The sequence below is a fragment of the Rhamphochromis longiceps genome, linkage group LG20 (genome assembly GCF_057381845.1).
Source record: "Rhamphochromis longiceps isolate RC_006_pf linkage group LG20, R_longiceps_female_GT1.1, whole genome shotgun sequence".
NCBI lineage: Eukaryota > Metazoa > Chordata > Actinopteri > Cichliformes > Cichlidae > Rhamphochromis > Rhamphochromis longiceps.
In genome coordinates, this window is record NC_140576.1 from 1,582,142 (window position 1) to 1,595,172 (window position 13,031).

The 13,031-nt window shown below is 43.6% G+C and overlaps 1 protein-coding gene across 2 annotated transcripts in view; it reads left to right on the top strand.

Moving 5' to 3' along the window:
• Positions 1-12,367, top strand: part of LOC146644573 (protein Wnt-2b-A) — a 30,210-nt gene extending 17,843 nt beyond the window's left edge. For both annotated transcript variants that reach the window (XM_085393011.1, XM_085393012.1), the window contains 5 exons: positions 956-1,629; positions 4,149-4,369; positions 6,672-6,949; positions 8,535-8,799; positions 11,161-12,367. In XM_085393011.1, the coding sequence (XP_085249137.1) occupies positions 1,445-1,629; positions 4,149-4,369; positions 6,672-6,949; positions 8,535-8,799; positions 11,161-11,390 (1,179 nt within the window). In that variant the 5' untranslated portion in view covers positions 956-1,444 and the 3' untranslated portion in view covers positions 11,391-12,367. The remainder of the gene's footprint in view (positions 1-955; positions 1,630-4,148; positions 4,370-6,671; positions 6,950-8,534; positions 8,800-11,160) is intronic.
• Positions 12,368-13,031: the final 664 nt, after the last annotated feature.

Below are 13,031 nucleotides of genomic sequence, written 5' to 3' on the forward strand. Positions count from 1 at the left end.
ACGGCCAAAACCTGAAGACAACACGAACGCACAAACAAACATGGGGATGAAGGTGAGAGTGGTAAACTCCAGACACAGTGTGTGTGTGTGTGTGTGTGTGTGTGTGTGTGTGTGTGTGTGTGTGTGTGTGTGTGTGTGTGTGTGTGTGTGTGTATCCAGCGCTGCCTCAGCACTCTCTGACTTACACATGTGGTTCGTATTTAAGCCGTAGTGCTGTTCCACTGGACGATTTGGCTCTGTTCTTCTAATCGCACATTCCCTGTTTTTCTCCTTCTGCTCGGCTTTAAGTGGAGCAGATTTCATAAATATTTAGGCGTAATATAATAATATGTATAATGACTTCTCTCACTGAACTACTTTATTTATTTATCAGCCTACAAATCATTGTAATTTATAACAATATCTGATAAACGTTTTTCTGGGCTGGAGGTTTATTTTAGTCTCTTTTATGATCGATCTTTCAAATGAAGTTTTTGAAAAGGGCAGGAACAGCATAATAAGCAACAGGATACAGAAGAAACAGCACAATACTGGGTCACTAAAATTATTAATGACTGGCACACAATATGTGTGTTTTTTTTTTAAAAATATATAGAAAAACATTTAAAAAAATAGTCTTTAAAATCGAAAACTCCTTTAATAAAAAGTAAAATATTTTTAGGATTGAATTATCTGATTTTACAGGGTTGTAAAACAAATCATTAGTTATAATCATTTCTGTCTGTGGTTACGGATCAACGGCGCACAATAGGACCCTCTCCACCTCAGCATCATCACCACCCCTCCACCCAACACGTACGCACACACACGCGCGCACCTTTCTCCATCCTTTTTAATATCTCTTTCCTCGTCAAACTCTGTAACCCCTTCTTCTGCCCAATGAGCGAGAGGAGCTATCAGCGCGAACCCTCCCTCATCTCTCTCTCTCTTTCTCTCTCTCCCCCCTCTCTCTCAGCTCGGACACTGTCCACCGTGCACTAATAAAGGAGAGATCCGGTGCTAGCATCCGACCCAGCACACAGCCGACAGAACCGCAGTCTCTCGTCTGAAAACACTTGGCTCCAGCGCTGATTCGGACCCTACTTTTGCCCCTGAACCAAGTTAAAAACAAAACAAACAAACAAAACGAAAACAAGGATAAGTGTTTGTGCGGGAACTAACTACCGACACTTGTTGCTCGCCTCTCCAGGTAAACCTCCAGTTGGCATCCAGAAGCTCTCAGTGGAGAGTCTGGTGCGCACATGGCACCGACAACGCGCTCCTCTCTTTGCTGACAGCCGCGCTCCATGAAGCCAAACATTGGATAATGAGGCCTCCCTGCTGCACGGCTACTCTCACACCTCACAATATCAAGTGAAGTTTGGAGTTTCTTCTGAGATTTGATTTTTTTTGTGGTCTTTTTTGGTACATTTGGGCTAAAAAAAAAAAAAAGTGAGGAAAAGTCATGTTGGGGTTAAACAGGATTCCCAGTCTCCGTGCAGCTCAGATTCAGCGCTGTGGTTCGCCGGCGGGAGCTAGACTCTCACCCCGATCTTCTTCATGCCAGAACGCCGGTGCCAGTTCGAGGATTTATTGCGCGTGTCTGTTGTTGCTGCTGCTTGTGACGCCTCGGGTGGACTCCTCATGGTGGTGAGTCTGCATCCATCACACATACTGGCCTACCTGCTACACTGATTTATTTACTACATCATCATCATTATTACGCTAATGATAATTCAGCATAACGATTTTAAATAATACAAATGCCCACAAAATATAACGGATTATTCTAACGAAACTGAAGCTTTAACTCAGCTCTATTTTCTTTCCCTAGAAAACTGTTCAGGGATCCAAAGCGAGATCAACTGTAACTTATGAAGATTATTTTAATCGCTTTTTTTCCGAAAGCAAAAAAGAAACAAAAAACCCAAAAACCTTCATTCCAGCTAATTTTCCAGCAGCGAACAGAAAAGGCGGTTATGAGGGTTTGGATCAGTTAATTTATTATCGCGGACGCACTGCACAGCTGACAGTGCTTCTCTCATCGGAACTGATGGCAACATTTTAATACTCTCTTTTTCCCTTTCTTTTCTTTTTTTGTTTAGAAAATTTTATGCAGAATCTAAATGTGCTGGGTTGTAATAGTCGCATATCTGCCACCACAGATTGCGCTCACGACTGATTTTACGAGGTAGTGAGTGTAAAGAAAAACTCTTAATGCGCTTTTCTGTCATCGTCCAATTTAATTCCAACTGACTCGAAAATGAGCAAAGAGCACGACAGGACGTTAAAGTAAGAAAAAGAAAATCGTATGAGTTCATGAGTAAGATTCAAACTTCTAAAATGCCTTTTCTTCGTGTCGGTGTGCTGGAATAATAATAGAGCGATAAACGTAATTTATGTCGGCGCTGTTGGCTGAGCGCGTGTTCGGCTCAGCTGGAGCCCGCATTGGACGAGGCACAGCAGTCATTAATTCACCAGGTACCACTCACAAACACACATGACTTCACTAAAACACCACCCAAACCAGCCGCGCGGAGCGTAGGCGAACGGGTTAAAAAATATCTCAGTGCCTGCGCACTAACATAAGTGAAAATGTCCATGCCTGTGAGTGTGTTTACAGGAGAAGTGTCTGTGTGTGGGCAGGCGTAGCGATGATGGAATGCCTAATAGTTTGAGTAGATTGAAAGCAGTTATGGGTAGAGGCTTTGACTTGGCATTACTGACTTTGGGTGGGATTCAGTGTGTAGGAGATATACTGCTTCCTCTAACTGTTCCTTATATTTATTCATAGATTTATTTGTTTGTTTGTTTTTGGTGGATGGCTTCTGAGTGGTGACATGGACAGATCAGGAGCTGTACCACCTTAGGGTGGGAGCAAAAATGTTACGGGCTGTTGTAGCCACTTCAGAAATGAGCAAAATAATATGTTCGATTTAATAAAATTGCTGTATATGTTCATCCGAAATGAAGACTTTGCTGTATTAATTGGGAGGGGACGATAAAACAGAGATGTGAGTGTGTGTTGCTGACATTCATCCTTTGTGCGTGCCTCTATCAGAAGTTTAACTTGGGTTCCTTATATGTAACAGAAAAGAAAAGTAATTTCATATTTACTTGGTCTGTTTTCTTTTTCTTTTGCATTAGTTACAAGTTCTGTCTGTGTCATTTAAAATCAGAGCCCAGCTCGGTGTCACCATGTCTCCCAGTCGTCTTCCTCTGGTGACCCACAGTGCAGCAAGTTGTTTTAGACCTGTGGATAATGATTTACTATCCTATAAAATCCACAAGTCCTCCTTACTCTCAGAAAGAGGGCGAGAGCGAAGAGAGAAAATTAAGTGTGAATTGCTGCTCTGGCACTTTCCTTTGATGAGCACTCTGTTCTTTTTTCCCTCCCCTCTAATCCCTCTCTGGGGAGTGTAGAGTCTCCAGTCTCCATCCTCTTGCCCGGCCTCATAAAACATGGCCACACAGCTACAGGCTCCCTGGCCTCTCCTCACTGAACCGCCAAAGCCTTGTGACTACGAAGCTGCAAGAGGTCTCGCGCTCACGCACACACACCGAGAGGCCTATCACAATTAGAGTTTATTCTGGGCAATCTCAATGCACCATTTATCTTGATAGGACATTGTAAAAGTCTGTTTTATTATGGCGAGGGAGAGAGACTGCAAGAGGCATGCAGGGGAACAGTGAGCAAGATGAGAGCAATCAGGCAGAGGACAGAGAGGAATAAAGTGAGTAAATGGGTTCTTAGTTTGACAGGGTTATTGGAGGCCCCAGACGTCCTGCTCTGATTTGTGACAGCATGATTTCAACTATGTCTTTGGGAAACATTTAAACACACGTACACACACAGGTCTTGTGGGGAGAGGTTAAGTGCTTATTTATTTGGAGAGCGGAGTAAATGGTTTCCACTCCCCTCCTACTCGCAAACCTTAAACTGTTAAGTGTAGTGAACTCTGACTTACAGAGGACTGGAACTGCTGCTCACCACCTATAGGTGCGTTTTTCCACTTGTGCCTACATGTTCTCATAAGGGCACCAGGGTTTAGCAATCAGTTACAATATATAATCAATCGCTCTTGCCTGCTGATTTTTGAGTACGCATGGCCAGGGGATGGTGGATTCAGTTTGAAATAGCTCTAAATGTGTTTGTTTGTTTATCGTAGGTATATCGGCGCACTCGGTGCCCGTGTAATCTGTGACAACATCCCCGGCCTGGTGAACAAGCAGCGGCAGCTTTGCCAACGCCACCCTGACATCATGCAGGCAATTGGGGAGGGAACCAAAGAGTGGATCAGAGAGTGCCAGCACCAGTTCAGACACCATCGATGGAACTGCAGCACACTGGACCGTGACCACACTGTCTTTGGACGTGTCCTGCTGAGGAGTAAGTCTGCGTGTGTGTGGAAAGTAAATGTGATGCCAGAGGGAATGGAGGGTGAAGCCAAGCTCTGACTGTGACTATGGGAATCCTCATTTTCACCTTTCTCGTTCAGTTTTTCTTCCTTTTCTTTCACTTCTCTTTGTTCTCTCTTGCTTTTCCTACTTTACGTATGCTAGTACGCCGTGTTTACAGTCAGTAATGGACTGTTGTAATGCTTATGCCTCATCAATAAACACACACACACATCAAGACGTGGAATTGTCGTCATTTGGTTTTTCAGCCCCTGCCAGAAATTTCAACTTTGCTGCACAGTCATGCATACACACAGGCACAGTCCCATACATATTTTTCTAAGGCAGCGGATGTGTAATTCATCCTCTTGAAGACCTTTACAAGTGAGAACAATCACCTGGTGATTTAGCATTGAAGATTAAATGATACGTTATTCATAATTATTTTCTTTCCCAAATGCTTTCTCAGCACTAAATGACTATTGTTGCATTCTGAATGTAGCATGGGTACAGGTACAAGGAGTGTCACTGTGATGCTAATCCTTCAAATTATATGCATGGATTATGCTTTTTGTTTCACTTTGTTGCATGGAAGGAAATCCTCCATTAGCAGCTGCTCACTGTTGTGTCGGGGCGCAGGTTGCACGAAAAGATGTTTGTCTCCGCGAACTCGGTTTCTGACATCACTGACTTTCCGTGGCCTGCTACTGCTATCCCAAGCATGTGTGGGGGCTGATGATGCATGGAACAAAAAGTAGCAGATATGGAGATAAAGGCTGCATGTGTGTGTGGGGTGGAGAGGAATAAACAGTAATGTAGATGTAAATATTTAGAGAGATATTCTCACTGTCAGACAAACATCGCAGGTTTGAAAGATGACCAGCAGTGCCCTCCCCAGCCCTCTCCCACATACAACCCCGCCCCACCCCCACTGCCCCCATCTCCTCACAGACGAAATGGGACACTCCAGTGAATACAGAGCATGCAGGTTGGATCGCACAAACTCTTCAGGAGCAGGGTGAATGTGAAGTGTCCCACCCTTAGTTAGCTAAAGTGCTGGTATTTTCATTTCGTGAAACTTAATCCTTTGACACATTTTGAGAAGAAGGTCTCGCTTCACTAATGCAGCTAGGTGCTAAAAGCTTGAAATGCAAAAGCGCTTCTGATGAATGCAGTCAGCATTACTGTATCCTAGCTTCTTCCAGGTTATCAGACAAATGCAAGCATCTTTAAAAGGAGGGCGCACGCGGTGGTTCAGCTAAAGATATGAAGTGCAAATCAAACATGAACATGAGAAATAAACCTGAGCGCTTTTCTAGCCTGAGTGCGTTGGATCAAAATGCAAATGTCTCAATTACGGTTTATACTTCCAGGAGCTGAATGTTCTAAGATGATGCTCACTGAGTCCATCCAACTAATGATTTTTGGATTTCTGTTAAATGCCACTTGTTTTCTCAGGGCGAGATTGTGAAATCATTAGGGCTTTTATCTTTATCGACTTTCATGGCTAATTTCTGTTTAAATATCCTGACCTGGGCAAACTGACAGACCAAATAGCCAAGTTATTGCTTGTGAAATTCACTAGCAGCCAGTTTTAAAAATAGAGATTAACGACCTCATTTCAGTTTCACTTCAGGTTCTCCCGTTTGCTTTGAACTTTGAGCACAGAGACACCAAATAAAAATGGTTTTTATCCCGTCGATAAACTGTCTAAAAATGAAGAAGCTCCTTGCCTCTTGCTGCCATGTTTTTTGGATTGTTCATTCCCGGAGGTGCTGCAAAAAGCAACTGTGACCAAACACTATATCTAATTCTCTCTGTGTCTTTGGCCAAACAAAAGATGAGTCATATTCTAAAGAATGAAAGAGACCAGAAAAGAACAGATGAGCAGAGCAATGGTAGATAATGCTGTCATGACATCACCCTGGCGCTGATTAATGGGGTATCACTGTGTCTGTATTCAAACAATTTATGTGAGCAGAGGAGAGCCCCACAGCTAGGATTATTTCCATGATAATATTTAAACAGAGCTGGTGTATACTCTACTTCAAGCCTGATATGCCCTGTCAGCTGCACCTTCAGTGTCCTCATACCTAGGCCCTGTCATAGCATTATGTATATTTGTGTATGCATGATAACATGTGGGCTGCAAAGTCTTTGGAACTCAGAGAATCTATTGCATGGCATGATATGAGTAACTGCAGTTTCCCTATTCAGAAACGGATTATGTTATTCTAACCTCTACCCCCATCTAACCTCTGTTTCTCATTTGGCTTTTCTGCTTTTACTCTCAGGCAGCCGTGAAGCAGCATTCGTCTATGCCATCTCCTCAGCAGGAGTAGTCTACGCGCTCACTCGAGCCTGCAGCCAGGGGGAGCTGAGGACGTGCAACTGCGACCCACACAAACGCGGACGAGATAAAGACGATAGAGGAGAATTTGACTGGGGTGGCTGTAGCGATAACATCAACTACGGGATAAAATTTTCCAAAACCTTCATAGATGCCAAAGAGAGAACGGTCCGAGATGCTCGGGCACTCATGAACCTACACAACAACCGCTGTGGCAGAACAGTAAGTGTGTGACTGCTATGCATTGAGACACACTGAACATAAGGAACCCCTGATGTGGATGTTTCAAGCGTACATTTAACAACATTTAAAAGCAAACAGACACTTTCAGTTTTATATTCGCGAACTGGATAATCATCAGTGGCTTTCACAGTTACATTGTTACTGAATCTACATGTGAAAACTATGGTGGCCCTGAAAGGTTAAAAACACTGCTGATTAAGAAAACAGGAGCAAAATAGAAAAATGCTGCAAAAGCACAAACAAACATATTAAAGTTCAATAAAACACAATGGAAAAAAAATCTCAACAAAACAACCCAAAGAGGGAACTCAGAACTTGCATGTCAGAATTCAGGAGTGACTTCACTCCCGAGTTAGCGCGTTACAGCGCTAATGGTAAATGGTCTGTATTTGTATAGAGCTTTTACTAGTCCCCCCAAAGCACACACACATTCACACACTGGTGGAGGCAGCTACAGTTGTAGCCACAGCTGCCCTGGAGCAGACTGACAGAGGCGAGGCTGCCATATCGCGCCATCGGCCCTTCTGGCCAACACCAGTAGGCGATAGGTGAAGCGTCTTGCCCAAGGACACAACGACCGAGACTGAACGAGCCGGGGCTCGAACCGGCGACCTTCCGATTACAAGGCAAACTCCCAACTCTTGAGCCACGAGCGCCCCGTGGTAAAGTCTTAAAAGTGAAAACAGGATTTGTTTTGGTTATTAGCAGGATAGAACCAGTCATGTACAGCCAGCAATGCAGCATATTTGCTCTTTTCCACTTAAAAGCACGGCTGCAGCACCTTCATGCATAGAGCCTGGTCAGTGCTCTGTGTATGGCTTATTTAGCAACTCACAAATACACAACAGTTGCAAGTTTTAGAGTTTTAGTACTGTTTACATTCACTTGGACTGTTGGGACTTAGGGTTGGTGGGGGTGTTCCAGATTAAGATTTTGACATCTTATATAATCTGGAAGAGCACAACAACAAATCAATAATTGTATAACATTTACACACAGTCTTATTAGAGTCTAGTGAATAAAACACACGTTACCCTGCATTTCTTTTTCTCCCTCACTACTCCAAACATTCTGTCTCAGTGCGATCCTTCACATGTTTTGGTTTTTGTCACTTCTGCAGCTGTTTCGTCACATTAATGTCTCTCAAAAACACTTCCATTGTGTTTTGTGTGTTTTTGCTGTTTTTTTCTTAAATTGCAGTGTGGTTGACCTCTCAGGGCCACCGTAGAAACCATCTAGGCAGAGATGAAAACGGTGTTGTCTTTAATTCTAATCCGATGTGAATCGGATTCATTACAAAATTCAGTAGAACATCTCTTTCTGGAAATGGCATCCAGCCCCATGGTAATTTGCTGATGGCAGTGACGTTGGGAAATTCAGTAAAAAACAAGCTAATTAACTCAAAATCTGAGCTAACAAAGCTAAAACTACCCACAAGACATTGGGTGTAGTAAGAGGTGCATTTAATGAGGAAATATGTCATAATTTGCATAAAAGAAAATAAAAATAAAAAATCCTGCAGTGGTGCTGCATTCTGAGAATTTGCAAAATCTCCTTCACTTAGGCGGTGAAGCGCTTCATGAAGCTGGAGTGTAAATGTCACGGAGTGAGCGGCTCTTGTACGCTACGGACATGCTGGAATGCTATGTCAGACTTCAGGAAGACGGGTGACTACCTGAGGAGAAAATACAACGGGGCTATCGAGGTGATGATGAATCAAGATGGGACAGGTCTCACTGTAGCTAACAAGGACTTCAGGAAGCCTACCAAAAATGACCTGGTGTACTTTGAGAGCTCCCCGGATTACTGCCTGCAGGACAAAGCAGCAGGTAAGACGGCAGAACTGAAAGACGGGGAAGCATTTTCTCATGGATGTTGATGGATTGCCCCGACTGTGTTATGTTTTAGTGGTGTTATGTGTATGCTGTGTGTATACTCATGCATGACTAGTGTGTTTGTGTGTGTCCGTGTGTGTGTGTGTGTAATGGTAGTCAGATAACACAGCCTGTGTGATGTCTGTGGAAGCTAATATCCTTGTACCCTGGGGAAACAGCCGTTGACGGCCGTGACCACCTGACCTCTGTCAGTCTCTGTCAACGCACACACACATATACACATGACCCCATGGTCCGGGGATGTCTTCATCAACCTTTGCACAATGCACCTGATCATTTATGTCCGTTTCTGATTGGCTCTTTGATGGATGCATTACTATCAGACAGTTTTTGGGGCACTGACATCAATGCCCGCATCACCGAGAAGCTCTTCCCAGTTCTCCCTCACCCTTGCTCCCTTTGTCTGCCTTTTCCTTTGCCCCTCATCTGTCCTCCCCCTCTTTCTCACCTTCCCAGTGGAATCCACAGCCTAGGGACACAAGCAGCTAATTTAATTTCTGTCTGTCACAGTCTCTCTCCCTCTCTGTCTGTCTGAACTAAGCATAGCTGGAGGCCAAAGTGGGCCTCAGAGTGTGAGAGCCTGTCTGTCTGTCACGCTCCACTGTCCATTTAACCCGCACACACACACCCATACACACACATAGGGTGGCTTCAAAGGGAGCAGTGGCTTGGGAAAGGCAGTGTAACTATAGGCCACTCTACCAACACCGCATAGTTGTGTGTGTGGGTTTGTTGTTCTACGGGCAGCTTGTTGTGATAGGTAGCAGTTCAAACAGGGAGCTTCTCACACCAAACATGAGCGCTAATCTCGTTTGGGGTGACTTTCACATAAGACACAGACGATATGAAACGGCAATGCTACGATACATTCACTATTGGCCAACACGTTGCACTGATCAAACCTCTGACTTCTGTTGCAGAAATTAAAAAAAAGATTATTATTTGTATTACAGTGATTGCAAAGGCAAAGATAAACGTGTTTATGGGACGTACTTAAAGATGGTGAATTTTTAAAAAAAGTAAATTGTTGTACTTACATATTTCTGTTTTTAGCAGCCAGAGTACCTATCTTCTGATCATATCTTATTGTATTTCATTTTTGTTTTATAATTCAGACATGCAGCTCTGCCTCTTTGTTGCGCAGCCACGTTTCTAATAAAGATTTTGGTTGCTTGAAAAACAAGACAAAGATATTTATCAGATGTTCAACACATTGGATCCAGGTGTGCTCCTGCAGGGCTGACGTTACCTGCTTGCCTCCATGTTTATCCTTGTGCCAGAATCACTTCATACCTTCTATGGCACAATTTTCATCCTCTTTATACTTCCCAAAGACAGTTTGCTTTGGCAGGTGATTGGTCAGCCATCGGGAGACGTGACCTAACTGCTACATGCTCTTCCTAATGTTTTTCCCCGTTGTCTCGGTCTCGTTATGTCTTGCCACCTGATGGAAAGTATCTGGCGAGAGGGCTGCTGGGTGTGCTAAACTGTGTGTGCTTGAGAAATGTCTCTTTTTTTAAAAAAACCACAAAAAAAAACCAAGATGCTAAAGGTTTAATTTTATGTTTGCAATATATTTAAAAACAACCTGGATAAGAGTCATGTTTACCACTGTGTTATTTCACCTCTTCTTCTAGCAACACTGTAAATGTTTGGGAGCTAAGCAGACTGCTGCAGATCTAAAATGTTTTCCCATTCTTGTTAGATATCAAGGCCTCCTTTGCATCATTTTATAATGCGCTGAATGTTTTCTGCACTGCAGGCAGCCTGGTGGGGCCGTGCTGCAGTAATACATGCAGGATGTGGTTTGCTGTTGTCTTCCTGAAATAAGCAAGTCATTGCCTGAAAAAGACTTAATTTGGACAGCAGCCTATGTTACTCAAAAACCTGCAACATTCTTTTATATATATATATATTTTATAAGCTCTAAATTATGTATTCATTAAAAAAACATACACAATGTCTTAACTTTTTAGGAAATTAGGTTTTACTTTTGCTGACAGCTACTAACAAAAGGAGCCAATGCGTAAATGCAGCCATGTTGCGACCAGATGAATTTCAGATATGAAAATAGGAGGGGAAGACAAAAAAGAGTGTAGATAAGGATGACTGAATTATGATCAATCTAAATAATTCAGAACACTTTTAGTGTATGGTATTTTATGCACAAGTTGAGACCTGCAAATCATCAGCGTGACTCTATCGATATCTGACGACAGCCTTGTGTTTAGAGCTGAGTAAGTAGCAGAGAAGTGAAACGGGACCAGTAAATTCTGTTTTGCCATTCTGTTGCAGGTTCCCTGGGCACAGCCGGACGGGTCTGCAATAAGACATCGCGCGGCACAGACGGCTGTGAGGTCATGTGCTGTGGGCGTGGCTACGACACCACGAGAGTCAAGCAAATCACCAAGTGCGAGTGCAAGTTCAAGTGGTGCTGCTCTGTGGAGTGTAAGGACTGTGAGGAAGCTGTAGACATACACACGTGCAAGGCTCCCAAACGAGCTGAATGGCTGGACCAGACCTGAGGATACGCCCCCTACGCTCCCTGCAAAGCAACCCCGCCCCTTTCCCCTGTGCAGGATATCCTGTGGAACACGGCATTCTGGGAAAGTTTGTCCAAAAGTGCTCTGGATCTCCGCCTTCCCCTTTCCCGCAACCTCGACTCAATGCATGGCTTTTCTCCCCGTCTCTGTGAAAGCACTAGAATTCAGTACCCGTCAATATGAATTAATACCCATTAGCCCCTGTTTGTGAAAGGCCCTGAGACTGAACTGCTGGGATCAGATGAACAGTGATACCACCTTTGGGGTTCAGGTGGGTTAGGCTTTCACTGAAGACTCAGTTGTTGGGTTGAAATGGTTTGCTGCTTTCATGATGCTTTAAAGACGAATTTTGACATTAACTGAGCCTTCAGACATATCCAGTATTATTACAACAACATCATATACTCACATAACGTTGCTTCGTTTTGGGGGAAACACACTTTTACCTAAAAAAGAAAACGAAAAAAAGAATACTAGGTTGGATTTGGTAAGTGCAATTTGAGTGGACATCTGAGTGTAAGTTTGGCTGTGTGCGGCCAAGCAGTCCAAACAGAGGACTAACAGACGACGGAGACACAGACATTGTGTTATTGGAACTTTGAATGCGACTGCGAAAACAAAAAAACAGAAGAAGAAGGAAAAAAAGCTGTTTAAAGCGATTTATTTAAGCTGTAAAGTGCTGTTTGGTTTCTCTTTCGAGGAAGACGCTGCACTACATTGGCTGACAAAAGGAGAGAGAAGAGCACTCCCATTACTGTGATTATCTGGTGTGCTCCAGTTTTCAGCTTGTTGCTGAGAAGAAGATGAAGAAAACCGAGGCCTTGATGGCTGTTCAGTCACACCAAACCATAACATCAGACAGATTTCACTTCTTTGCTCTTCATCTTGCTTGTATAACATTGTGTATATTGCCTTATCTAAGCAGATGTTCATATGAAATATATGGTGCATTAGTCTGACACTGGAATCCTGGTTTTTTGTTCAGATGAGCATATTGAGGCTGCAGAGCCAGTCTGTAAACATTACATGCTGTCATAACGTGCCGTGTTATTGCCCACACACACACACACACACACACACACACACACACACACACACACACACACACACACACACAATGGAGCACTAATAATACAATCTATGTCAGTACAAAGGCTGATTCTGTGTGGGTTGGGGAGGGTGTGTGATATCAGTCAAGGGGAGGGAAGTGTTTGATTAAAGGCCCAGCTTAAACCCCAACCCCTGCTGGCCCTATCCCACCCTGCGCTATGTGGAATTCCAGGTGGGTCCCAGGCTAATGACTAGATGGCTGTAATTACCCGGGGCTGTTGATAGCTGGTGATTGGACATGGTTGTGCCACAGAGGACCTAGTGTGGGCTCCTGCTGGGACCACATTTAATCAAAGGCTTCTTGGCCGGCTTATCAAAGGGAATACTTTTCCAGCAATCTTCTTTGCTTCAGCCCCCTCAGCTCCCCAGACTCTGTCCAGTTCAGTCTCAGTTATATTAGAGAGTCCAGAGACTCCCGATAAGATGTACGGGATATCACATACAAGAACAAAAAGACCTGACAGATAAAGCTTTGAACTGCTGCTTCTTCACCACAGCTAAAATTTGTCTTAT